Source organism: Panicum virgatum, chromosome 9N (assembly GCF_016808335.1).
Source record: "Panicum virgatum strain AP13 chromosome 9N, P.virgatum_v5, whole genome shotgun sequence".
Lineage (NCBI taxonomy): Eukaryota > Viridiplantae > Streptophyta > Magnoliopsida > Poales > Poaceae > Panicum > Panicum virgatum.
This window is the reverse complement of record NC_053153.1, coordinates 8,195,157-8,222,388: the sequence shown is the minus strand read 5'-3', so window position 1 is coordinate 8,222,388 and position 27,232 is coordinate 8,195,157. Positions and strand designations below refer to the sequence as shown.

General features: G+C 51.5%; 2 protein-coding genes and 1 pseudogene across 2 annotated transcripts; all 3 read right to left on the bottom strand.

Annotated features, from left to right (window-relative positions):
• Positions 1–3,194: 3,194 nt before the first annotated feature.
• On the bottom strand, positions 3,195–5,149 carry LOC120690136 (heat stress transcription factor A-2a-like). The gene is made up of 2 exons (XM_039972659.1): positions 4,241–5,149; positions 3,195–4,087 (listed from the first exon to the last, which is right to left on the bottom strand). Exons 1-2 carry the CDS (start codon positions 4,592–4,594, stop codon positions 3,317–3,319), a joined length of 1,125 nt encoding a protein of 374 aa, XP_039828593.1. The 5' UTR covers positions 4,595–5,149; the 3' UTR covers positions 3,195–3,316.
• A 2,025-nt stretch (positions 5,150–7,174) lies between these two features.
• Positions 7,175–10,690, bottom strand: LOC120688668 (annotated as a pseudogene).
• A 362-nt stretch (positions 10,691–11,052) lies between these two features.
• LOC120690135 (protein ECERIFERUM 26-like) lies at positions 11,053–13,730 on the bottom strand. The gene is made up of 2 exons (XM_039972658.1): positions 13,040–13,730; positions 11,053–12,174 (listed from the first exon to the last, which is right to left on the bottom strand). Exons 1-2 carry the CDS (start codon positions 13,526–13,528, stop codon positions 11,275–11,277), a joined length of 1,389 nt encoding a protein of 462 aa, XP_039828592.1. The 5' UTR covers positions 13,529–13,730; the 3' UTR covers positions 11,053–11,274.
• Between the last annotated feature and the right edge of the window lie 13,502 nt (positions 13,731–27,232).

Sequence of the window (27,232 nt, the reverse complement as noted above, 5' to 3'; positions counted from 1 at the left end):
CGCGCATAGCCGCCAATCTGACTAGTTGCAATAAAAGACCCTGCGAATCGCGTAATCGCGCGAGTTCGAAACGGGTTCGTGCAATCGTGCCGCCGCCTGCGTGCGTGGCCATGTGGGTGCGATTGGCTGCCCATGTCCTGACGTGGCACGGGTCATGGGCCGTTTGCTCGAGCCGGGACGGTCAACACAAAGAAAGGCGTCTCCACCTTCTTTTACGTGAACGTGTGGCGAAGACGTAGTAATTGCAATGGGCCGGCGGGGAGTGAAAATGAAACCCGGCGCTCTGCACGGCCCGTCATGTTCGTACTTGGGCCGAATTGTGAGTCCGGGCTTCATCGAAGTCTTTGTTTTCCCCTTCATCGATCCGGGCCCTGTTTGGATGAGGGTAGCACAAGTAGCACAAAAATTTTGACTAATAATTAGGGGTACTAAATAAAAGTAATTTACAAAACTAACTCCACAGTCTTGTTCTACTTCGCGAGACGAACCTAATGAGGCATTTGACCGCACGATTAGAGGATGACTACTGTAGCATCACTGTAGACAATCATCAATTAATTACTATCATTAGATTCGTCGTGAAAAGTTACACCCATCCGTGAAAAGATTTTGAAAATAAATGAAGAGTTACACACATCCGTGAAAAGGTTTTGAAAATAAACTTCGTTTAGTACTCCATGCATGTAAGATTCTTTTCTCAGGAATTGTGTGCTATGCTTTACTAGCGAAAACCAAACAGCCCCGGTGGCACGAGTGTGGCGCCCCCTGAAGACTGCTCTGCAGTCTGCACCTCCAGCACCAGCAGGCTCTGAAAATGAGGGGGTGCTTAGTTGGTGAAAAAGTTTAGATTTGACTATTGTAGCATATTTTGTTGTAATTTAACAATTAATTTCTAATTATGAATTAATTAACATTATTAGATTTGTATCGTAGGAATCAGTTAGACTATGTAATTAGTTATTTTTTCAACTGTATTTAATGCTCTATGTATGTGTCCGAAAATTTGATGTGACAGATACTGCACAAACTTTTTTAGGAACTAAACACAGCCTTGAGTGTTTTGGCTTCCCGCGAAGAACCTGTGTTGATGTGCTCTCTTCTGCTGCCGGATTTTAAAAAAAAACTTCCGGCACAGAAATGATCCTTTGAGGGTGTTTAGTTGGTGAAAAAGCTTGGATTTAGATACTATAAGTACATTTCGTTGTTATTTGACAATTAATATTCAATCATGAATTAATTAGCATCATTAGATTCATCTTGTAAGAATCAGTTAGACTATGTAATTAGTTATTTTTTAACTACATTTAATACTCAATACATGTGTCTGAAAATTAATGTGACAGATATTGTGCAAACATTTTTGGGAACTAAACGCCCCCCTTTGCATGATGCCTGCATCATCGTACCTGATCTCATCAGATGCTGGACTTCTGCTGTCAAACTGCTTGGCCAAGTTGGTACTGCCTAGTGCCTGCAGTATCATAATTTACTTTGGTCACCCGCAAAAAAAAAAAGTTTACTCCCTCCGTGCCAATGTAACTACACCTGTGAGATTCAAAAAATGTCCCAAATAAAACACACCATATGAAGTGCAGTGCGGCTCATCAAACCGGGCCCATCACTGATATTGCAGCAGTATACGTTGTTTAGCTTCTGGGATATTCCAGATGGTATACGTGGAGGCATATAGGTCTTGTTTAGATCCCAAAACACAAAATGTAAAATTTTTATAAATCACTTACATGGTGTACTAAATATAGTCAAAAAATAAATCGCATTACACAAATGGACTGTAAATCGCGAGACGAATCTAATGTGCCTAATTATGATGCGATTAGACACTAAATTACTGCAATAATGCTACAGTAAACATGCTCTAGCGATGAATTAATTAGTCTCATTAGATTCGTCTCGTAGTTTACAGACGCTATCTGTAATTAGTTTTGTAATTAGTCTACATTTAATATTTTAAATATTAAAGATTTCCTTCTAAAAATGAAAAATGTAAAATACAAAGTGATCTAAACACACCCATAGTTGCCTCTCAAGGGACGTGTTTGGTAAACCATCAAATCAAGTTTACACAAAAAAAACAAACGTCCGCATGGAGTACTAAATGAAGTATATTTGCAAAACCTTTTCAGGGATGAGTGTAACTTTTCGAGACGAATCTAATTACGGTAATTAATCGATGATTTACTACAGTGATGCTACAGTACCATCCTCGAATTACGCGGATTACGCGGTCAAAGACCTCATTAGATTCGTCTCGCGATTTACACGGAGAGTTGTGGAGGTAGTTTTGTAATTAGACTTTATTTGATACTCTAAATTAACGGTCAAAGCGTGCTACAGTAATTCCATGAAAAAAACCAAACACGGCCAAGTATAGCATGTCAGAGAAGCTGCAATGATTACCTATGTTTCTTGTCTACATGCTGTACGAGTGCTCCCCTATTATATAGGGGTTGTAATGTCATTTCACATGAATACTAAGATTGCTATTCAAATTCTAAAATTGCACTTAAACTGTAACGGAGGGAGTATTTTGTAAATTCCAGTTTATCTGTGATCTTTGATCTCAAATTTGTTTTAACAGCCGGATGAGACATGATCCTTCATTCCTTTGGTGGCTAAGGCTCTGTTTAGTTTCAAAAAAGAATTCACAATGCACCTATCACATCGATTCTTCGGATACATGCATGAAGTATTAAATATAGTTTAAAAAATAACTAATTATATAGTCTAACTGGTTAGCACGAGATGCATCTTTTAAACCTAATTAGTCTATGATTGGACATTATTTGTCAAATAATAATGAAATATGCTATAGTGCCAAAATTCAAACTTTTTCACCAACTAAACACACCCTAACTATCAGCAGTTGGAGGAATAACATCAGAACGAGACAAGACAAACACCCCTTCGGACAGAGACAGGCAATGTCCGTTACTTCGGGCGTGTTTGGTTACACGTCAAATCAAATTTACATAAAAAGATGAATGTCCGTATGGAATACTAAATGAAGTGTATTTGTAAAAATTTTTCAAGTATAGGTGTAACTTTTCGCGACGAATCTAATGATGTTAATTAATTGATGATTTGTTATAGTGACACTATAGTAATCATTCTCTAATCACACAGTCAAAGGCTTAATTAGATTCGTCTCGCGATTTACACGGGGTAGTGGAGGTAGTTTTATAATTAGACTTTATTTAATACTCGAAATTAGTGGTCAAAGATAAAAAAAATTCGCGAAATTTTTTAGTGCCCACCTGGATGCTTCCATGGTGGGTTCTGGAATGTTCTGGAACTTTCACTCGCCCCTGGGGCTGCCCGGGTTCGGGTTCAGGTGGTAGATGCTCTGCACAAGCACGTCCACGTCGTCGTCGTCGTCGACGTCGTTGTCCGCGCCAGCGCCGCCGCCCTCCCGGTGCTTCTCCTCCAGGCCGAGGTTCAGCAGCTCCATCCAGAAGCTTTCCGTGTCCTCCCCGCCGCCGCCGCGGTCGTCCCGCCGGCCCTCGTCGTCGTCCGGCTCAGCCACGCCGTTCACGCCGACCGGGAGGCCGGAAATGTAGTCGCCCACCGCCGCCTCAGCGGCGGCACTGCTGCTGCTCTCGTCGTCGCGTGGGAGGTACTCGATGGGCCGGCGGCGTTTCTTGGAAAGCGCGTCCTCGAGCTCCCTCCGGCGGTCGGCCAGCCCCTGGTGGTCGACCAGCATCCGCAGGAAGCTCGGGTTCTTCATGGCGCGCGCCAGGAACACCGTCATCTGCTGCTGCTTCTTCTCCGCTGTGGTGATCCGCTCCTCCATGGCCTGCATCTGCGCGCGCGTCGCCTGCTGCTCCTGCCGCAGCTTCACCACCTCCGCGAGCAGGATCCCCTTGTCGCGCTGCAGCCGATGCACCTCGCCCTCGAGCCCGAACTGCCCCACCTCCAGGCACGCTGCCGGCGGCTGCGCCTGCCCCTGCTGCGCCGACGGGCTCGACGGCGGGCGCCGGCGCTTGATCGTCTTGAGGAGCTCCCTCTTGTCCCGGAGGAAGCCCTCGTTCGCGAACTCCCACCTGTACGGATCAACCTTCCTGAACCCCTGCAATGCAAGAACGAGCCCACGAATGCAATTCAGCTGGGGATAATGCTCTCCCCCCGGTGACCATTCAAAAAACAGAGAAGAAATTTAGTGCCGCGATCGATCGCCATTGATGACGCGTGCAACGAGGACAAGAGCAGAGAGTGGACTTACGTATGTGTTGAGCTGGCGGACGAAGCTGGAGAAGTTACTGTGCTTGAAGTAGCGCGGGAGGATCACGTTGGCGAAGGCGTTGGCGTCCCAGACGACGAAGCTGTGGCCGGCGAACCCCCAGGAGACGACGGTGTCGGTGTTGGGGTCATCCACGACGTCGTAGGTCTTGGTCAGGAATGGAGTAGGCCCCACCTCGCCGAGCCCTTCCATCGGCCGGGGCTGCTCCGGCACGACAACGGCCCAGGAGGACGACGCCGCCGTCCCCGCTGCCGGAGCGCCCACCGCCGAAGCGCCGGTGAAGTCGAAATCGAAGTCGAACTCTTCCTCCTTCACAATGCCGCGGAAGGGATCCATGGCGGCACCCACCAAGCAACAACAAACGCGATCGAGCAATGGCGGGAGAGAGCTCCACTTAACGGAGGAGAGGAAAGGAACCCCGGACGAATCAAGAATGGGTCAAAAGGAGGCGATCTTTGGTTGAAGAAACTGCCCCACTGAACTAGCTCAATCTGAAAATGGCCTCCCTGAATGTCAAAGACCGGAAGAATTCGAGGAGCACCAAAGATTGGTTGGAAACGAAAAGGGGGGAAATTTTCAGTGGGCCTCAAATGCTTGCAGTAACTTGGGTACCTCCACTCCGTTAGCTGACCCAAATTACAGAACTCGACTGAAGCCTTTGCGAATCGAAAAGGGAAGAAATGAGCGCAGAAATGCAGCTGCGAGAAGCAGGACTTGGCAGAGACGAGGAGGAAGAAGAGAACCGGATGAGTGCGACGCTGCATGAACAGAGAGGGAGACAGAGTGAAGGGCCAGGGACCGAAAAGTACAGTCCCCTTTGGAGCTGAGCCGAGTTGAGTCGGCGGTGTCGCTCTCCCTTGCGGGGTGGCGCGCGCGACCCGCGTGAGCAGAGCTCGCCGGGACCGGAGGACCAGGAGGCAAGTACACGCGGCCGCCACGCCAACTTATACGCCCCGGCGGGAGGCCCCCACGTAACCCGCGGTCGGCGCCGAACGTTCCAGACGGTTCTGGAAGGGAAGGGGCTTCGGCGCCCGCCTCGCCGGGGGGGCGTTAGTTTAATCCCGGGGGAAGCGCGGTGACGTGGCGGCGAACGTTCGCGAAGGCGCCGCGGAGAGTTCTGGAAGCGTCCGTCCGCCCATCATCCCCATTCCCCATTCGGCATCCCGAGCTTTGTGCCTTTGTTTATTGCCGGTGCGCTGACGCTTTTGGTTTGGCCAAAACACCCCGTGGGCGCGACGCGTGAGAGTGGGACCAGCCGGGTCGTGGGAGGGAGACGACGCTGACGCTGGTTGGCTGCGCGCCTAAGGGCCTGATTGGATTGCTCCAGCCAACCAGGCTCCCCTAAACCAGGTCCAGCACATGCAAAGGGTACTGTTTGGTTACAGACGGGGCATACAAGGACAGCGTTTGGTTGCTTGATTTGCAGCTCCTATCAGCTACTTTTAACTGTCTGCGTGCCCAACGTTGCACCGCTCCGACCTGGCTCGTCAGAAACGGTCAATTCTTCCGTTCCTCCCGAGCCTGGCTGGAGGGGCGATTTTGCATGCCGGGGGCCTGGCCCGATGGCTGGTTCAGGCAACCAAATTGACGGCATCTGCATCCGTCGAGCCTGGTTCAGCCTGCTGCAGGGAACCAATCAGGCGGGCGCGCGCGGATTGGACGAGAGGGATGCTTGGCTATGTTTGGTTTCTTCTCTAGAATTTCTAAAAGGTACTTTGACAGCTAATTACAAAAATTAAATAATATAGTTTACAAAACTTCAAAAAAATTTGCTCTAGAAACTCTATCGAATCTAATGAGATCTTTGTATGATTAGAGAATAATTACTGTAGCATCACTGTAGCCAATCATCAATTAATTATCGTCATTAGATTCATCGCAAAAAAATACACCTATCCGTGAAGAGATTTTATAAATAGACTTTATTTAGTACTCCATGCATACAGAATTTTCTTTTCAATTTGCGTGTTCTAGGAATCCTTGAAGAAAACGGAGCTCTTGATGTCGTCGGATCGGATGTGACGACGCGGGAGGGAAAGTGGGGCCTCTAGCCTTGTCTGAATGAGCCCTTGTTTAGTTGCAATTTTTTTTTGAATTTGGTACTGTAGCACTTTCGTTTGTATTTGGTAATTATTATCCGATCATGGGTTAACTATGCTCAAAAGATTCGTCTCGTAAATTACAGACAAACTGTGTAATTAGTTATTTTGTCTAGCTACATTTAATACTTCATGCATGCGTTCAAAGATTCGATGTGACGGAGAATCTTTTAAAGTTTTGAAATTTTGGATGCAAATAAACAAGGGCCGAAAGAAAATAGAGCATTGGGCCCAGCAGCAGCATAGCCTTGCGGGCTGGCCCACGGCCGCGATGGCTGTATATTCCTCGCGCTGCAAAACTCCAACCATTGTCTGAAGGTTCATCCGACCTCACATTCGGTCTAAGAGTCCACTTAGATTACTACCAAAATTTTTATATGCCAAAATTCTATTTGGTTCCACCTCTCACATTTATCTTATCAAAACGTGGGCAAATTTTTTGCCCAATATTCAAAACTTTGACATGCCAAAATTTTAGTAACAATCCCTGTGGGTGGTGGAGCCGGCAGGGGCGTGATGGTGACGGAGGCGGAGGTGGCCAGCGGTGCATGGGCGAGTTGGGCCGTTCAGCGCTAGTGGCCCGCTTCAGGTGATGAATTCGAATTTCATCATCTTAAGTGATGTATAATCACTCCCGTCCACGGCCTCCAGTGCAAAAGACGGAGATGGAAATTTGAGCTCTTTTTTTTTAAAAAAAAGAGAGAGATGGAAATCTAACCCACTCAACAACAACATAAAAGTGGGTCTTACTGAACTGAAAACCTTTATATTTTCTACTTTTATTACAACAACAACATAATTTTGTGCAAAACTGAAACTACGCTTTGATTGGGCCCTCTTGTGGTTGTGGCAACTCTAAGGCTCTCGCTTGCAAGAGATCATCGATCAGCCTGTGGATATCACGCCACGACGAGCCGTTCTCACTGACGGCCCCGCGTGCGCGCCCCGCCAGCTCCCGCGCCCTGGCTTCCACGGCAGTTCCACCCCGTCGCGCTGTTCTCCATCCTCCATGAACCCGGCCACGGCACGAGCGATGGCCTCTGCCGGCACGATCGTCTCCGCCTCCCCGACCCTCTCGCCGCGTGTGCCACCGTCCCTCAGACCCTCACACGCGCGCCGAATGCGGCCACCCTGGTCACCAGCCGCTCGTTGATGAACTGCTCGAACACCAGCGGCCACGTGAGCACCGGCATGCCAGCGGACGCGGCCTCGAGGATCGAGTTCCAGCCGCAGTGGGTCACGAACGCTCCGACCGACGGGTGGGCCAACACCGCCATCTGCGGGGCCCACCCGCGAACGACCATGCCCCGGCCGGCGACGCGCTGCTCCCACCCCTCTGGCAACCATTGGCTATCGTCGGAGTCGTCGGAGCGGACGACCCACAGGAATGGCTGGTTCGACTCATCGAGCCCTAGGGCGAGCTCCCTGCTCTGAGTCACTGAGAAGTGGGCCCAGCTCCCAAAACAGACATACACCACCAACCGGTTCGGTTTGGTGGACAGGGGGTAGCTAATTCGCGAGCGCCCAAGCAGAGCAACTAACAAACGATCAGACAACCTAGTATATTCTATTTTGGTCATCCAGTTAATTCTCTTTCCCTTTTTGGATCGGCCGCAGCAAATGAAGCCCACGTTGATATTCCTTCCCTTTTCACTGCACGGGTCCTTTCCCTGTTGGGCCGTGCGCACAATTTTCTTTTAGTGAGCATAATTTTTTCGGGAATGTGGGAAAGAGGGAGTAGTGTTTCGGGTGGGGGAAGTGAAATAGAAGTTAGATTCAAACCAAAAAAATAATTTTTAGAAAAATGAGAAAAACAATAATTTTAGTAAAAATGTTATTTTCCATTTTTCCAGATGCACTAGAAAAGTTACATATATAAGTTATAGGAAAAGTTGTGTAGACAAATTTTTATATTAATCGTTCATTGTTCTGCGTATGTAGCATAAGTTCTATATCTAAATATGTTCGAATAAAAAGTTATATACATAATTTTCTATTTTTTCTTGGATGCACTAGAAAAGTTGTGTAGACAAATTTTTATATTAATCGTTCATTGTTCTGCGTATGTAGCATAAGTTACATATCTAAATATGTTCGAATAAAAAGTTATATACATAATTTTTTATTTTTTCTTGGATGCACTAGAAAAGTTACATATATGGGTTATAAGAAAAAGTTGTGTATACAAATTTTTATATCAATCGTTCACTGTTCTGCGTATGTAGCATAAAGCTATATATCTAAATATGTTCGAGTAAAAGTTATATACATAATTTTCTTAGTGCATAAGTTATTACATCCTTTTTGCATAAGTTTAGTATATAAAATGATAACACTAATGATATCAAAACAACGTGGCGGCTGACGTAAATAGTATCATATATAAGTACGTAGAGAAAAACCAAAACAGGTGATAATTTTTCACACATAGTATCATTCTCATTATTGTAAACTGGGCTGAAAAAAAATGAACTGATGACACGCATAACGGGCCACGCCGGCAGCAACAAACTGGGCAAAAAAACCGGAGGGCGAACTGGGCCAGACAAAAACGGAACAGCGGAAAGGGAAGGAGCGCGCTCCCGCACCGGATCCCGGCCCGCGGCTGTGGGGTCGCCGCGGCTGTCAGATCGATTGTTGGAAAGATAAGTAGCGTGCGATGGCCAGATTGGAATGTGTGCCAGGAAGCCTGCTAGCGCCCGATTTCCGACAGCCCACTAAGTTTCATTTTCAGGAAACTTTTTTCATGCACAATTTTCTAGTTTTGAAACCTTATAATTTATGCACAAAAATTTTACATATAGTTTTTTTTCCAAACAACTGGTGAGGGAATATTTTGCATCAAACTTTCGTGATACACAAAACTTTTACTTATAACTTCTTTCAATCAACTTTTCAGAAGATATTTCACGATATACAACTTACATGCATAACTTTTTTAGAAAACTTGTCGGATGATATTTTTTAGCATAACTCCCACGATAATATTATTAGAAAAACTTCTCGCACAACTTTTATGCATAAGTTCACTATCCAACTTCCCATGAAAATACTGAAAAAAGGAACTTAGTTTAACAGCAGAACTCAAGGAACACCTTAGAAAAAAACAAATTTTACTAATACATGTGCATGAGAATAAATATATCGGAAAGTAAAAGGAAAAATGAAAAAAAATAAAAAAGATAACACTTGCTATTATGTAATATGAAGGGAAAAAACAGAAAATAAAAAGAGAAAACAAATTAATACCTGGCTATCTGTCACGTGGGTGGGGCCGATAGATCCGTCGTTGCGTAGTGGCTCCGGAATCGCGCGCCAGGAAGCGCCCCAACGCGCGACTGCAGAATTGGATTCCGCGGTGGACAGCCAGCTCAAGCAGTCCACGTTACTGTCGCCGCCTCGGTGCGCGGTGGAGCACGATGGCTGGGCTAGAGGCCCGACGAAGTAGGCGCGGCGGGCGTCGACGCGGCTGAACTCTTCGCAGTAGGGCTGCTCTAAGTCGACGAAGGTGTTGACGATGACGCCGAAGCCGGCGAGCTGGGACGCCTTTATCTGCTCCCACGACTTGGAGAGGTGGTCGTCCCTGGACCAAGAAGCTCGGGAGCTCGGACACCGGGATCGTGATCTCCTTCCCGGGCAAGCCCGGCACGGACACCACCGTCCCGGGCGCGGAGCTGAACCGGATGATGTCGGGGCGCATCTTGAACAGGTTGTTCATGGCGAGCTGCGGGAAGACGCCGACGGGGTGGAACGTGAGGCGCGGCACGCCGAGCTCGGCGGCGACCACGGTGGTCCACCAGAACGGCACGTCGGACACGATGGCGTCGGGGCGGTGCTCCCGGAGCAGCGACTCGTGGGACGTCTGCACCAGCTCCATGGCGCGGTACACCGCCCACGCGTCGCGCGCGGGGGCGGTGGCGAGGCACTCGACCCCGTCCCCGAGGCCGACTTCCGGGAACGGGTGGCGCAGCACGCGCACGGCGTGCCCGGCGGCCGCGGCGCGCGCCACCGTGGGCGCGATGCGCGCCGCGTTGGCCGGCGTCACGACCATGGTCGCCTCCACCTCCCCCGGGCGCGCCGCGGCCATGAGGCACGCCAGGTCGGTCTGCGGGATGAGGTGCCCCCTCGCGAAGGAGGGCAGGAAGAACACCCTCAGCCTCCGGCCCGCGCCCGCGCCCGACGCGGCGGCGGCGCCCCTGTCGTCGAGCGTGGTGGCCGCGGTGGTGGCCATGGAGACCGCAGGACACTCGGCATGCAGCGCGACGGGTGGAAAGGCTAGGGCGAGCGGCGTCGAGTGTCTCAGCGCCCGTTTGTCCCTTGCGACGCGCTCCGATGTCCGATACTCCCGTTCAGATGCATGGCCCGTAGCTTCTTGTTTGCCTTCGCGTGTCGTTCTGATCCGATCTTGTTCGCCAAGCCGCCAGGAATAGCATGCATGGCGAAGGCGAATGGTTCCGTGATCCATGTCCGTTAGTTGCGCTCGCCGGCGACCGTGCCGTGGGCTGTGAAGTGGGGACCATGTGCACACGTCCGATCCGATGGGATGACATCGCTGCTGGTGAGGTGGACAGGGAATATGCGATTAGCGCCGCCATGCTTGCACTCAAGAGTACAGACATGAGACATGGACGGGTTGGAGGTATCGTCCGTTTCAGTTTCAGGGCAACAGATCACTCACACACACACACACACGTCTGTTGCAATTGCAGCGTCCATCACGCACACATCACACACATGCATGGGGAAAGGGTACATCGAAACCAAACCAACGGCACAGATACGAAGTGCAGAGCGTGGAGAAAGTTCAGGAACCTTGCAAAAAAAAAAAAAGAATAAGTTCAGGGGAACCAGCAGCAACTGGCCAACTGCAGATCAGGGGATTTCTTCTTGTTGTTCCGTCGTGGCACCAGGACCGACCTAGGCCTCTTTTCCGGCCTTGGCCCCGAACACCACCTGGGCGCCGTGCCGGAAAACCTCGCCGTCGCGGCAGACCCTAGCCGTCGCCTCCGCTGGCAGCGTCACCACCACGTCCCGCGCCTCGCCAACCTCGGCCGCGGGGAGGACGATCACCAGCCCCTCGCCGGCTGCCCCGCCCACGCGGCACGACACGCGCGCGGGGGGCGCGCCGGCCTCGAATTCCGCGCCGTACATGGGCACGTGGTCCAGCGCCACGCACGTCAGCTCCGGCCCGTACATCTGGAACGCCCCGGCGGCGGCGCCCTCCTGCTGCTGCCGCGCGTGGAGCCACTCCACGGCGCGCCACAGATCCTCCTCCGGCACGCCGGCCACGTGCGCGTCCAGCGCCGCCGCGACGGCGGGCAGCCCCGAGGCGAGGTCGGCGCGCGCGCAAGTGAAGTGGACGACGCTGCCGTAGTACCCCCACGGCAGCGGCGCGTACATCCGCTTGCGGAAGTCCAGCGCCAGCGTGAGCTCCCGCTCCCCGTCCGCGGCGCCGGTGATGCGGAGCCAGAACAGTGCGGCGAGCGCCGCGAACGGGGTGGTCCCGGGCTCGAGGGAGGAGAGCAGCGCGCGCACCGCAGGCGCCGGGAAGTGGAACGTGGCGGAGGACATGGCGGCGGCATCGGCGCTGGCCGGGGAGGCGGCGCCAGACTTCTCGGCGAGCAGAGGCGGCGCCGGGGGTGGCGAGGCCGGGGAGACCTCGAACGCCGGCGCGTGGAGGAAGGGCGGGTAGGTGCTGGTGGTCCGGCGGTGCGCGGCGGCCCAGGCCTGGAAGAAGAGCGCGGCGGCGGTGGGGTCGTTGTGGATGTGGGTGCAGCTCAGCCCCAGTGCGTACGACTTGTCCGCGAACTCCGTCAGCTGCATCCATTCGCATCACCATCATGGCAATTTTAGGCAACAAATGATGCATCACGGATTTGTGCAGTAGCACAAGTAGTAAAAACTTTGATCAACAATTTCGGGTACTAAATAAAAACAGTTTACAAAACTAACTTCATAATCTCTGCGCTGCTTCGCGAGACGAATCTAATAAAATATTTGACCGTACGATTAGAGGTTGGTTACTATAGCATTACTGTAGCCAATTATTGATTAATTATCGTCAGTAGATTCGTCGCGAAAAATTACATTCATCTGTGAAAAATTTTTATAAATAAATATTATTTAATACTTCATGTATATAATTTTTTTTTATAGCACGAATAGCGCAAGTGAAACAAACAAGGCCTGATCAAAGAAAGGATCGATAAAATGCATCTGCATCTCTGCATATGCTGGGACTGGAACCAGTCAGTCAATCAATGATGCAGGCATGTGACGCATTCAATTGATAGCCCGAAGTTGATAGCCGTACAAGGCTCCGAGCACAAGCCATTTATTTCCGGGGGGCGGCAAGTCCGTTTAGATCCGGTGAATAGTATCAAATATTATTTAATTACAAAATTAATTGCATAAATACCTTATATTTAGTCTCTCTAATTAGCATACAAATATAATTAATATTTAGTCTCTCTAATTAGCATTCAAACATCTGATGTGATCTGGACTATTTTTTAGTCCCTAAATCTGCGTCACTATCACCAAACTCTGCAGCTGGGCAACCAAAAGAATCAGACAACAGGGGCTGGACGCTCATGCTGCCTACTCCTACTTGCAGTTTAGCTCACCAAATTCCACCAAGCAAAGCAAAACCATGATTGACTAAGCAGTTCATCAGTTGTACCTGGACGTAGAACGGCGACCAGATGTAAGGCTCGGGCCCCATGGGCTCGTAGTAGAGGAGATCCATCTCCTCGTCGCCGGTCGCCGTGGCGAGCCACTCGTCGAGCGTGGCCGCCGCCCTGGCGTCCACCATGCGCACGCCGGCGTCGTTGCACTTGACGACCCACCCGCGCTGCGCGGGCTCGGCCTCCGCGGGGGGCCCCTCGCCGCCTTCGCGGCGCGTGAGCCGGCCGGTCATGGCCGGGTACAGCGAGAGCACCTCGGAGAGCGACTCCTTGAGCTGCTCCCGGTCCAGGCCCGGCGCGGCGCGGCAGTAGAGCACCACGTGCACCGTGTGGCGCTCCATGGCGTTGTCCAGCGGCGACAGCGTGTGCGTCTTGCCCGGCCGCACGGGGGTCACCGACGCCGCCGTGGACTTGGCGAACCGCGTCACGCGGCTGCCCGGCCCCGTCGCCAGCCCCGCCGCCACCGCCGCCGCCGCCGCAGGCATCGCCGATCCGCGCGCGCTACAGAGCTCGCCGGGTGGAGGTTTTCGCGTGCTGCTGAGATCTCACTGCTGCTCGAGCTCTTTGCGGGGAGGATTGGGCTGAGGATGGGGGAGATTTAAGGCGGATGGTGGGCAGGGTTTAGCTGCTGCTAGTTGAGCGCATTAACGAACTTTTGAATTCGGAGGGAACGTGGCAGCCGGCAAATGGATTGGTAGTTTACAGTGTCAGATTGGTTTTTTTTTTAGTTTAGTGTCAGATTGGTTGGTAGGTGGTAGGGCGTCCGTTATAAAGGCCCCGTTTAGGTTCTAAATTATTTTAGAGCATCCGTCACATCGAATTTTTAAATATATGCATGAAATATTACAACAACAACATAGTCTTTTTTCCCAAACAAATTAGGGTAGGCTAGAGATGAAACCCGAAAGAAATAAGTTCAAGATTCAGACACATTGATAGCTAGTCTCCAAGCGATTCTATCCAAAACTATCTCTTTAGAGACATTCCAATCCTTAAGGTCTCTCTTAACCGACTCATCACACGTCAGTTTAGGTCTACCTCTATCCCTCTTTATATTATCGACCGGCTCAAGAACCCCATTACGCACCGGTGCCTCAGGAGGCCTTCGTTACGCACCGGCGCCTCAGTAGGCCTTCGTTGGACATGTCCAAACTATTTCAGCCGATGTTGGGTAAAATTCTCCTCAATTGGTGCCACCCCGACCCTATCCCGAATAACTTCTTTCCGGACTCTATCCCTTCTTGTGTGCCCACAAAACCACCGCAACATCCGCATCTCTGATACACTCAGTTGCTGGACATGTCGCTTTTTTTAGGCCAACATTTAGCACCGTATAACATCGCCGGACGAATTGCTGTCCTATAAAATTTGCCTTTTAGCTTTTGTGACACCCCCTCTTGTCACAAAGGATGGTAGAAGCTTGCCGCCATTTCAACCAGCCAGCTGAAATTCTATGCCTAACATCATTAAAAGAAATAACTAAATACACAGTCTGACTAATTCCCACGAGATGAATTTAACGACGTTAATTAATCTACAATTAGACATTAATTATCAAATAACAACGAAACGTGCTACAGTACCTAAATTCAAACTTTTTCACCAACTAAACACACCCAAAGATAACGTCATGGGCTTCAGTTTATGCATGAGGAGAATTCTTTGGTGGTGAAATTTTCTGCCGCCATGGAGCCTGGAGAACATTTCTTTCTCATAACATCGTACTAAATGATAATCGAGCTCTTGTTTAGTTGTAAAATTCAAAATTCTAAATCTATCACATCAAAAGAGAATCTTACATGCATGAAATATTAAATTTAGATGAAATAAAAAACAAATAGTTTGCTTGTAAATTGCGAGACGAATCTAATGAGTCTAATTAGACTATGATTAGACACTAAATTATTACAGTAATTGCTACAGTACACTTGATCTAATGATGGATTAATTAGGCTCATTAGATTTGTCTCGTAGTTTACAGACAAATTTATAGACTTCAAATATGCAAAAAATTCTATTTCAAAAAGTTTACATACTTCAAATGTGCAAAAATTCTATTTCAAAAAATTTACAGACACAACTAAACAAGACCCTAGTTGCATTTGTACCGAGACGTAGGTGTGTCCAGCTATGTGCTCTGCATCAGCACCACGGAGGCCTCATCTTTTCAATTTTCAGCGTGCAAGATCAGAAAACAGGTTAATGCAATAGCTCCTGCCCAAGCAAGGAACCTCCCTACTTCAGTAGGCTGCTCTTTCTCAGGCTCTCATGTGAGCCAGAACAGCAGTTGCCAGTATCAAAGGCGCTGCAACATGTAAACTGGGATCACTTGGATCTCCTCCATGCTTTCTGTTTCTAACTAATATTAAGGCAAGTTCTCCTAAAAAAACTGTCTGCTCTGCCGTGAAACTGTGAATACTGTGACATTTACTAATCCGGCCGTCGAGCATCTGACTTCAGGGTTCCACGATCTGTACAACAGGTATGCGTGAGCTTGAGCGGACCACAGGCAAATCTCCTCTGGAACGTACCCAGGCAGCAGCATCTCCTAGAGTAGTAACAAAACATCCTACACAGTGGCATCCCATGTTCACAACAACTCGGCCTTGGACGAAGGGGGAAAAGGCGTGTTTAGTTCGCGATTTTTTTTGGATTTGGTTACTGTAGTATTTTCGTTTTTATTTAGTAATTAGTGTCCAATTATGTACTAATTAGACTCAAAAGATTCATCTCATCATTTTCAGCTAAACTGTACAATTAGTTATTTTTTAAACTACATTCAGTGCTTCATGTATGTGTCCAAAAATTTGATGTGACAGGAAATCTTAAAAAAATTTGAGAACTAAACAGGGCCTAAAGCCAGCACAGCACAACACCGGTAAAACGGCCAAACCAGAACTCTCCGAAGCTACCATTTGTCAGTTATCCATAATCCATCACCGTTGCCCAAGTGAAACAATTGTACAGACCCTCACTTCTTGTTGAGCTCCCAAAGGGTCGCCTTGTCAATTTGTCATTCTGTCGTCGCCGTTTGATTCAGACAGTCGGAACCTTCAGAAACGATCAATACAAGTTGATCAACCTAGTAGTCAATGGGTGAAATGTTACACCATATGCATATCACACACACATGCGTTCTTTGGAAATGAGTTTCTGATTTTCGTATCTTAAATGTCCGGTAAAACATCAATGACATTATGTCAAACATAACAAGAAAATGGTCAAATAGAAACTAAAGCAATCTCAAGCATGAAACTTACTTGCTGCATACAGAACGAAGTGAAGTAACTATTCTGTTGAACTATTAGGCAATTGCATGATTAAATTCTGAAATAAATAAATCATGAGTATGAAAAGATCTAGCATGAACAACTCTATCATACTAGTGACAAGACACAACATAATCATGATATCAGAAAACATGGTTAAAAAAATGATCAGATCACGACGCATGTACGGAGCGTTTGTAGATGAAGATGCCGTGTCAATCCCCAGCGGCGCAGACGGGGTGATGACGGTGTTGCGGACGGAGCGCAACAGACGATGTTGAAGACGATGGTACGCCACAACACCAGACTTGGACGGAGGATGAGCCGTGGTAAAGATCTTGAGCAGTCACGTGAAGCGCTTCCCAAAAACCTTATTCTCCCTCTTCCGGTGCAGGATCTCAAGGGCGAAGGGTTCCAGAGACCTGCTATCCCGTTCGCTGATGCACGCCGATGCTCGGGATGGAGAAGGCTACAGCGGCGGCGCAATAATGAGAGAAGGCAAAACCCTAGCTCGAATTGGTGTATATCGGTGGATGCCGATGGGTCACACACACACACACACAAGCACACACACACACACATATATCTTTGAGATTTTATTTGGAATTGATGAAAATTTATTGGGCCAAGCCCAAATTCCAATATGTTCTACAACAATGACAGGAACAGGGATTCTGATATGATGCTCACATTTGTAGGTTAATTATCAAGTTTAACTAATTAGCACATTATCCTTTCATAAATTGCTTAAAGCTATCACTGTGAATCGGGCAACATCACTCGTGCAATGGAGAACCACATCAGCTATGAAACATAATCAAAGGATGGCAAGAAGAACATATGTAGCGGAGGTAGGATTGAGCTCCAGGTGGGGTACTTCTCTTCTCCTTCCTCCTCTCGCCTCTCCTTCCCTCCTTCCTCTTCAAATTTGTAGGGAGGGGGGCGGGGCCTTAGGAGGGGCTTCATGAGATTTCCAGTGGTCGAGGCTCCCTAGATTCACCGCTGAATCCGCTGCTGGCTATTTCAACTGCTTCACCTATGGTCAGACTTCAGAGAGTCTTCACTAGTACAGTACAAACAGGTTGGTTGCACCTATTCTCAAACTCAGGTTTCGAATGTTGACAAATAATACTGATCAACTTTCTAAAGTAAAAACTTGCTACTATTGTAGGAATCAGAAATTTGCTCCTACAAGACAATTTAAGCACGCTAACCTGCTACTAGACCCGACTTCGGTAGGAATTGCAGGATTGACCCTCGCCCTGTGATGGGTTCGTGGTCGAGGATGAGGCGGTGACGCCGGTCAGGTTTGCGGAGGTCGACGCCGCTGCTGGGGTGCCCAGGTTGGCGAGGAGGATGAGTCCATCGCCATCTGGGGTGGGGTGGGGGGGGGGGGGGGTACAGTGGGTTCAGGAAGAGAAACAAGAAATTCTCAAAAAAGAAAAAAGGGGATAGGTGACGTAGTCTCTCTGATATGTGGGGATCACAAATCCACCCGTTCTTGTGGCGTATTGCAACGTGTCCTACACACGACACTGAGCTGTGGGTCTGAGTTTTTTTTCGAGAACTTGCCGACCTGTGGGTCTGAGTCCATGCTCCAGGCCCGGGCATTTCATTTCCTTCCATTTTTTTGGGGCAAGAATTTGCTAGGCTATTAGGCACCTTTGGTCTAGGCTTTACGGGGCTAATGGGTTAGCCATGGGTTCACTGGTATGTCGTTGCTTTATGTAGTGAATTTGCATCTGGATCCCCGATTCGAGGCATCCTAAACCTTGTTTACCTTGATCACCTGATCACCTGTAGACATTATAAGGGGGTAAATTGTTTTAGGATATGTGGCTACAAAATATACTCATTTGGGACGTCTGAAGTAAAAGGTCATCAAATTAAACTGTATTCTTTTTATCTTTATTTTCTCTTCAATAAGCTATCAATTGTCATGTTAAAACCTGACTGAAGAAACCAACCTTTATTGCTAATGAGCAATGTCGGTTCTAGGGGTAGGCCACCATATTTTGCAACAGTGATGCTACGGTAACCATCCGCTAATTATGGATTAATCATATATCAATTAGACTCATTAGATTCGTCTCGTGATTTACAACTCATACGTGCAAAATGTTTTGTAAATAGATTTTATTTAATCCTCCAATTTAGCAAGATTCTCTTTCCAAATTTTTTGACCAAATGATCTAAACAAACTTACGTAAACCACTGCACGCAGTTACACACCTTTTGTCTGCCCGGCCGGCGTCACCTTCGCGTCTGCATGCTGCAGCTAGCAGCCCTCCTCAGGCGCCACCCCGCCCGCCGGCAACAAACTAGCAACCATACTACTACAAGAACACCACCGCATGGTCAGTTAGCCACCCATGACATACATATATATATATATATATATATATATATATAGGCCCCGTCACGTCTTCTTCCCTCGTCCACCAGAACACCGCCACCTCCCTCTCGTATTGCAGTGGCCACGAGAATGATCTCCATGGCGTCCGCCTGGCTGGGATCGTGGCACACGTGCTCTTAGAGAGCATGGAGGTTCGTGTACCTTAACTTCGTCAAGGGGAAGACCATCAAGGATCTCGAGAGCGTTGTCCAGCAGATCAACTGGTACCTGTGTGCGAGTGGAGTTCCACGGCATTCAGAAGCTCTCAAACATCTACTTCTCTCCCATGAACATGACCCCCTCGTATTGAGCAAGGCGGTGAGAGAGACGGTGCTCGCAGGGGCCGAGATCGTCTACAGCAACCTCGCTTGGTACCACTACGTCTGTTTTGCTGCCAGAGGCACAGGAATCATCATCCTTGCCTACCATTACCGTGGCAACGTTGGCGAGGACGACGACAGCGACAGGGATGAGGTCGACGACAGCAGCGGCGGCGACGATGAGGTCGACGACGACGGCGCAGGTCTCGACAACGGCAGCGGAGGAGGCAGGGGGAGGGGGATGACAACGGCGGTGGCGCCAGCCCCGACAACGGCAGCGGAGGAGGCGTGGGGGATGACAACGGCGGTGGCGCCGGGCCCGGTGGGCGGGGCTGCATTTGGTGGCGATGCTTCATGAGTACGCGACATGAAGGTAGTAGGCTGGTTGCTGATCAACTAGCCACTCGACTCGCCATGATAGCACCTAGCATCCCGTCTCACCGGCCATTTTTGCAAATAACTGATCCCCGTGCACTCGTGCTGGTCCTCCTCCTATTTCCTTGTAAAGCGAAAACAAATATACTGATATTTTAAACTTTGACTATAAATAAATTTTTTTAGATTGAGTTTGAAAATATAAAAGCGATGCAAGTAGATTCATCTTAAAATGTAGTTTTATAAAGTATATATTAATTATATTTTATAAATTTTTATAGCATAAGAATAATGGTCAAAGTTGTTTTTTGAGGTCGTGTCGATGTATGAAACGACTTTCTTTACAATACGAATGGAGTACATAGATGAGCCTGAAACGGACAGCTTTCATCAGTAATGATTGACAAATGCAGCTTAAATTTGATGAGCCGCACGGTCGGATGACGGGGTGAGAGTGGAATCTGCAGGCTCGGCTTAGTTTCGGTTTCTTTACGCAGTTGATGACCAAGAAGCACGGCGATGCAATTAAAGAAGCGGAAAACGATGAAACCGCACCACTGTGACTTAAAAGATAAGTTCATCCAAGAAAAAAAAAATCAGTCAATCGAAACGACTCAAGATAAATGTGGTGGCCTGTTGGGCTCCGGCTGCTTTGGGGGCGTCTGGGCCCGCGTTGTAGGCTGCACACGGGCTGTGCATTGTGGATGCAAAATTGCGCGATTCACACACGCTAGCCTAACGAGTAACGACCAACCGCCCGAGTTCCGAACCCTTCTTTTTTCTACTCCGTCCGCTGCACCTGTGCGCTTCGGCCATCGTCACCCGCCGCCGGTTTGCCATCGTCCGCCGTCAGCAATCTACAATTCTACACAACCGTTAACCGGTGAGTAGACCAATTAATTAACTTTTCTGAAAAGCATCGACCAATCTTCACGGGCGCTTACCTGTTTTGAAGATTGATGACCAATTAATTAGTATTGGTACTTTTTGTTGCACTCTTTGTCAGCATGTTCACGTATCCAATATAGTAGTAATGTTGTTAACCCCGAGAATAATCTCTTAGCAAAGCAGGTGCTCGACTAACCTGAATCTTCAGGATGCCTCGAGCTGGGGATCCATGGGCATATTCGCTGCCAAAAGTTGTCGCCGAGCTGGGTTACCTCTCCTGCAGCGTCGTGGCATGCTTACATCGAACGGGAGTACCTCAAAGGACAAGAGCTCATCAATCTTCCGGAGCTCGTGTGCTACCACATTTCCATCTCTCTTTATGTGAACCACTTCAAGCTGGGGAAGGTTTCTCGCTGCAGTCCTGGCCTCCTGGATGATGGATAGGCAGGACGGCCTTGCCGACGGCGACTTCAGGTACTGGATCACCGCAGCGCAGTCAGACTCCAGCACTGCTGGGGCCAACACCCATTCAGCTGCCAACTCGATCCCTGAACGGCACGCCAGAGCTTCTACTTCTTCTGCATCAGAGGCGCCAAAGATAACCTGGCAGGCAGACAGTTTAACGGCGCCATGATGATCTCTGATGATCATGCCAATGCCTGCTTCCCCCGTTTCTTCCAAAAACGCACCATCAACATTTATTTTCACCCAACCCGGATCTGGGGGCTCCCATTTCAAGCTGTGCTTAGCGACGTGTGGTCCCTTCTCACTTGAGATTACACAGCCGATTTGCCTCTTCCCCTTCCTGTCTTCTGTCATGTGTTGTCGGATAGATAGTAGCTCCTGCTCATAATTCTCCAGAAATTTAACAGAGGCAGCAACAGAGACATGCTTCCCCCCATGCGTGATTTCGTTGCGAATGAACCATGCTCTCCATAGAACAAGGAGATGTCGCGCCACATCGTCATCATACTTCCTAATAATGCCCAGCAACCATTCAGGGCCGTCATTTACTAGATCTTCTTCACGAGGCAACGACCATACTGTCCGCATAGCACCTCGCAGGCTTGCAGCCAGGTCGCATTGAATGACTGCATGAAAGGCTGTGTTTGGTTAAGGGTGAAAAAAATTTGATAGAAACTTTTTGCAACTTTGAAAAACCACTAATTAGAGGTTTTAAATTAAGTCTAATTACAAAAACACCTCCACAACCATGCGCACTGTAGCAATTTTATAATTAATGAGGCCTTTGACCGCATGATTTGACGATAATTAGAGCATGGTCACTGTAGCTGTCGGCGTTCCGACCCGTGGGGCCTGAATCCCAACTAGTAAATGCTGCGTGTTTCCTCGTCCCAGATGATGATGCAAGAGGCAATCACAGTAACACACGGTTTTATCCTGTTTCCGGCCGCGGGGCCGTACGTCCAGCAAAGGGGGTGTGCGAGGGCACTGTATTATCTTGCACCCGAAGTGCTCGTAGTAGGGGATACAAGCGAGGCGAGAGAGGGAGGGAAGCTCCCAAGTCTCTGCTAGGAGTGGAGTCGGTTGAGATGAGTGCTCAGTAGTGCTGAGGTCTTTCTGAGGGAGAAAAACCGGAGAACCTGCTGCCAACCTTCGATTGGAGAGAGTTGATCCGCCTGCCCAAAAGGAAGCCCCCCTCTCCTTTTATAGTTGTAAGGAGGGGCGGCGTACATGAGTGTAGGGGCGCGGAAGTCGTCGTTTTCCCCTGAATCGCGGGTACAGTGGTCGAACACTGTAGGAAGTGTACTGTGGGAAGGCGACGCACGTCGCCGTCATCCTGGGCTCCGTCCTTGGTCTCGTGGAGATGGCGGCGGCCGTCCTGCAGAGTCCCAGCGGTAGTAATGGCGTGGGACGGTCCCGGACCCCCTGGTCGGGGTGCGAGCGTGCGCACTAGAAGGTCCGGGAGCGTGTGGAAGTCCCGGACCCCACAAGAGGGAGGTCCGGGGTCCCGTCCGCGCATGCGGAGTGCCCCTCTCGGAAGGGCACGTGACATCGCCAGACCCCTTCCCCAGGGGGAGGTGTGTTCGGATGGTTGATGTCGGCGTGATAGTAACGGGGGCGGCGCCAACTTGTCTTGTACCGCGTTGAATGCTCCACAGTGCTGCTATAGCGGCTGGGGTGGCAGAGTGGTGACCGGGGTCAGTGGACGGGACGCCGGTCACATCCACTGCGGGAGTGGCAGTCTGACGCCGCCCGTCCTTTGAGCCGTGGCGGAGTAGCTGGCCTTTAATGCCTTTGTACGGCGGTCGGTTGGGCGGCGGGGCCACTTGTCCCTTGTGCCGAGAGATGGCCTCGAGCGAGGCGGAGATTGGCCACCCGCTCGAGGGCAGGTCCGCTGTCCTCGAGCGAGGCGGAGACTGGCCACCCGCTCGAGGGCAGGTCCGCTGTCCTCGAGCGAGGCGGAAATGCGATTCCGCGGTCGAGGGTCCCGAGGGGAGCCCCCGAGCGAGGCGGAGATGAGTGACCTGCCCGAGGGTAGATCCGCTACCCTCGAGCGGGGCGGAGATTGTTCGGTGGGCCTGAGAGGGGTGCGAATGGGCCACACGCTGGGCTTCTTTGAGTCCTTTCCTCTCTTCCAGATTTGGAAGGAGGCCGGGGGCCTTTGTGGGCCCAGTTGCCTTAACATGTGTTTGTGTTTTCGAAAGTGGTTTTAGTACTCCAATTAGGGTGTCCCTATTTGTGGCACCCGACAGTAGCCCCCGAGGCTTTGGTCGAGTCATGGGATTCGTCCAAAGGGTAATTCGGCGGTTTCTCTTTCGACGTGTTTAGTCAAAGTCGCGCACCTGCTGGGCGCGCCTGAGCGCGGGCCCGGCGGGTGCGACAACACGCCGGTCGGGATAGTACGCCCGTGGGGGGTGTACTTCGAGGCGCGCGCCTCTTTGTTTGTTTGTTTGAAGGACAAGACGTGTCCGCGCACTGAGGGGGGCCAGGGCGACGGTGGCACCCGCTGCTTGGCAGCTGGTGCTCCCATCGTGCTGTCCCGTACGTAGGGCCTTGGCCCCAGCGTTCCTAGTTGCTTTACGGCGCGTCGTTCGAGGGCATCCGGCCAGGGCCGATGCTGCACCGCTTAGCATCCGGGGGCTCAGCTCCGCTTTATTTCGTTCGGTCGTGTCTCGGCGTAGGGACCGAGGACATCCTTTGCTCGTGGAGCGCCGCTTTGTCACGGGCGATACAAGCCTCCGCTCTTCGAAAAGCTCGAAGCTTTGTGCCCGGCGCAGCTATAAATAGGGGTCGTGGGGTTTCCCTTCTTCTCCAGCCTTCCGACTCTTTCTTCCAGCATTGCCTAAATCTTGTAATGTTTCCTTTGCCTTTTTGCGACTGGCCCCCAGATGGGGTGGCCTGGCTTTTTTAAGCTTTTGGCGCTAGAAGAATGCTTGCGAGCGGTTGGGGAAGACCGGAGTGGGCGTGCGCACCATCCCTCAGCTTCAGTGGGATCAGCGGAAGAGCATTGGGCCCGTGGGGTCCTGCTCCTGCGATGTCCCCTAGCCTGAAGAGGGATGGAGACGCCTGACCGGGGCGCTGGCGCCAGGTCCGGCGGCTGTTTTTCGCATCGTCCCCCCCGGTGACAAGGTTGCTCTCGGGGAGACGGTGCGGAGGGCGCTGTCCGCCAGCTTAACCCCCCGCGCGGTCTTCGGTGGAGGAGACGCTAGAAGAAGGCTTGCGAGGAGAGCGTCCCGCTGGACCCGTGAGGTCTGGGGGCCGCTTCTCGCATCCCTAGCAGCCCTGCCGCTGCGTCAGCTAGGGGCTTGGTGCCTTTCTTCGTCGCTCGCTCCTCCCCAAGACAGGGAAAATTGCCACGTAGGTGGCAATGTGTTTGTATCTTTCGATGGCTTCGCGCCGGTGATCCTTTGTAATCTTTACTTGCATTTGAGCAATAAAGTCCCCTTTCTCCTCTGCGGGGAGGATTACCGAGGGTATAGGGGTGTATAGAGAGTCACGACACTCGAATATGTGTGAAGTCACCTTCGCGGGGGCGCGTCATCGCACCCGCGGGTGTAGCCCCCGAGGCCTTGGAGGAGAGTTTGTGCTCGTCCAAGGGCTATAAACGTTGTCCCGCTGGGTAGCTCTACTGGGATGGCCGTCCAGCGTCTTTTTCAGCCGGCATCGGCACTTTTTCAGCCGGCCTCGGCACTCTTAGTGCTGGTACGGCGATCTGGCGTTCAGTTTTAGCCGTTAGGGGGACGTACGCTAATAGCGGTGGGTTCGGTTTACGCGTGGAGCTTCATAAGTGATGGTTGTCGATTTATTCGAGGGTGTGGTTTTGAACCGTGGTGTGCGAGGAGCCCCCGAGCCTAGGCCCGTGTGAAGGCGTTCAGGGGAAACCCTCGACTTTAATTACGACCCTCGTCGCCCTTCCGCAGGGAGGAGGGGTGAAGCGCACCATGCTACCCATGCCCGGGCCGCGAGCTATGGCTGCTTCAGTGAGCTATTAGCGGGTTGTTCAAGTGGACGTCCGTGCCCCGTTCGATAGGGGTCGGCTCGTGGTCCATAGACACGTCTCATAAAGCGCTTGCGAGGGTTCACTAGGCGGGGCTCGGACCCATTCGATAGGGTCCGAGGGCTCGACGCTCTCCCTCGATGGGATCCCCCTTCTAGGCACCCTCGACTGGCCTTGAACACTGCGTAGGATGTCTCGAACTCCGCATTCAAGGGTAGCTTGTATGGCACATCCCTGCAGTCCCTGACTCCGGTGATCTGGGGCGCCTGTCGAACCCCCTGAAGGGCCAGGCTTCGATCCCTTGATCAGTAAGGCCTCGAAATGCGATTCCTTTGAGGGTAAAGAGACCCCTGAAGGAATATTCCATCTTGGTTTGAAACGACGCAGAGTCGCAAGTCGTGCGCGCGGGTCTTCCGCTGGTGGTGGGCGAACGTGGCCCGATTCGTGCGGTGCGGCGTGGGCGCGCCTTTTCAGGCGTCGGCCTCGGGCAGACGGAGCGGCGTGGGCGGCGGCTGACGGATGGGATAACACAACAGTCGCGTCGCGCCCGCCGGTTACCGTGCCACATTTATCGCCGCGTGCGCGCGTGGGGAACTCCGCGGTCGTGGGGCCCACCCGTCAGTGATAGCAAAATCTACCGCATTGAATGCGGTAGATTTGGGCCGTGGCTGTGGGTGCGCCCCCCGTGGTACATAAATATGGAGAAGAAGGGGATGTTTTGGGTTTACCTGGCCATTTGCCTTCATCCTGTTTCGCCTTCTCCGCCTCCGTCGCCTCCTGAACCCATAGCCTAGAGCGAGAAGGAGAAAGGAGAAAGAGAAAGAGAGAGGAAGAGACTTAGCCATTTCGGAGCCTTCCTTTTTCCATCCCCCCTCGACTCTCGGAGATGTCGGATATCCAGGAGCCCTTGCCATGGGGGAAGTCCTCCGCCACCGTCGCGGTGCTGGAGCAGCTGGTCACCGATCGGCTGCTGCCGCGGAACCCCGACGCGGGGGCGCCGGCGTGGATTTCCCCGCGCTCGGACGAGTCTGAGCCGGAGCCCCCGCAGGGCTATGTTGTGAGCTTCGTGCGCCTCCACGAACGGGGCTTCGGCGTCCCCGCCAGCAAGTTTATGAGGGCGCTGTGCGAGTACTACGGAGTGGAGCTGCACAATTTCAGCCCCAACTCCATCTCGCAGGCGGCGGTCTTCGTCGCCGTCTGCGAGGGGTACCTCGGCATCGACGTCCACTGGGATCTCTGGATCCACCTATTCCGCGGCGAGCTCTTCGTCGAGAACGCGTGGAACCAGCCAAGGCGGTTCGCGCGCGCCGGTGGCTTGACGCTCCACGTCCGCCCGAACCGGCGGAACCTTTACATCACAAGCAAGATGACGACAAACAACTCCGGGTGGAGCCGAGGGTGGTTCAACCTTCGAAACTTCAGCGGCGTGCTCCCGGCGTTTACTAACAAGGTTCTTCGGGAGCGTCCGGCGAAGTGGGACTGGGGGGTGTCGCCCCCAGCCCAACAAGCCAGGCTCGAGGGCCTCACCGATGCGCTGGCGCATTTGGTGAGGAAGGGATTGACAGCGGCGGACATCATCACGAACTTTCACCGGCAGAGGGTGATCCCTCTTGTGGAGAGGGCCCTGCCGATTTACCGGCTCATCCCCGGGAGCAAGGTCGAGGGCTCGAGGACGTTGAGCAAGCTTCTCTCCCACACCAACGCCGCCCGAAGGGCGAAGTATGCGGTGGCGGAGTTTCCCCAAGATCCCGCGGATCTTTGGAGGATCAAGATGCGCCCCGAGCCGGGGTATATTTCCCTGGTGAGTTTTAGCTTCGAACTCGTCATGCATCGTGTAGTTCCCCTTTCCTGACCCCATCTGTGTGTATTGTACAGGGTTTGAGATGCGGCACCTCGAGGCCTCCGGTCTCAGAACAGCGTCTGATCAATCGCCTCCACGCGGAGAAGATGAAGAGGCGGAAGGACGCGGTGGAGGCCAAGGCCGAGAGGAAGAGGAAAAGGAAGGCGGCGCACGACAAGGCGCGCCAGCTCGCTCGGGCAGAGGGGAAGCCGCGACCCGCCACACCTGTGTCCTCGGAGGAGGACGAGGAGGAGGACTCGGAGGAGGCCTCGGATGCCGAGGACCGCGCGCCGAGGTGGGACGGGGAGGGCGCGAGCCCCCTACCGTTCTACCTGTGGGACGAGGAAGAGGGAGCAACCGTGGCGCCAGAGGAGCCGGGGGCCGTAGCGGGGTCATCGGCGAATCCCACCCTCGAGGGTGCGGTACGGGGTCATCCTCGCCGGCGGCCGGCGAGGGGTCGCCTGCGCCCCAGGTGCTGATCCGCGGCCACGAGGCCGCGGCGGGAGAGGAGTCGTCCGTGCTGGCAGCCTCGAGCCATCGGGCTGACACGAGGGGGGCGCCCTCGGGGCAGTCTTTGAGGGACAGCTCGATGCCCCAGGCTCGAAAGAGCGCCACGAGGAAGAGGAGCATGAGTGCTCGA

Bases quoted from the DNA above. Each gene is read 5' to 3' on its own strand.
- LOC120690136 (XM_039972659.1), bottom strand. From the start codon at position 4,594: ATGGATCCCTTCCGCGGCATTGTGAAGGAGGAAGAGTTCGACTTCGAT. The intron at 4,088-4,240 runs GTAAGTCCACTC...CTTGCATTGCAG, and splicing joins TCCGCCAGCTCAACACATAC to GGGTTCAGGAAGGTTGATCC.
- LOC120690135 (XM_039972658.1), bottom strand. From the start codon at position 13,528: ATGCCTGCGGCGGCGGCGGCGGTGGCGGCGGGGCTGGCGACGGGGCCG. The intron at 12,175-13,039 runs GTACAACTGATG...GAATGGATGCAG, and splicing joins GGTCGCCGTTCTACGTCCAG to CTGACGGAGTTCGCGGACAA.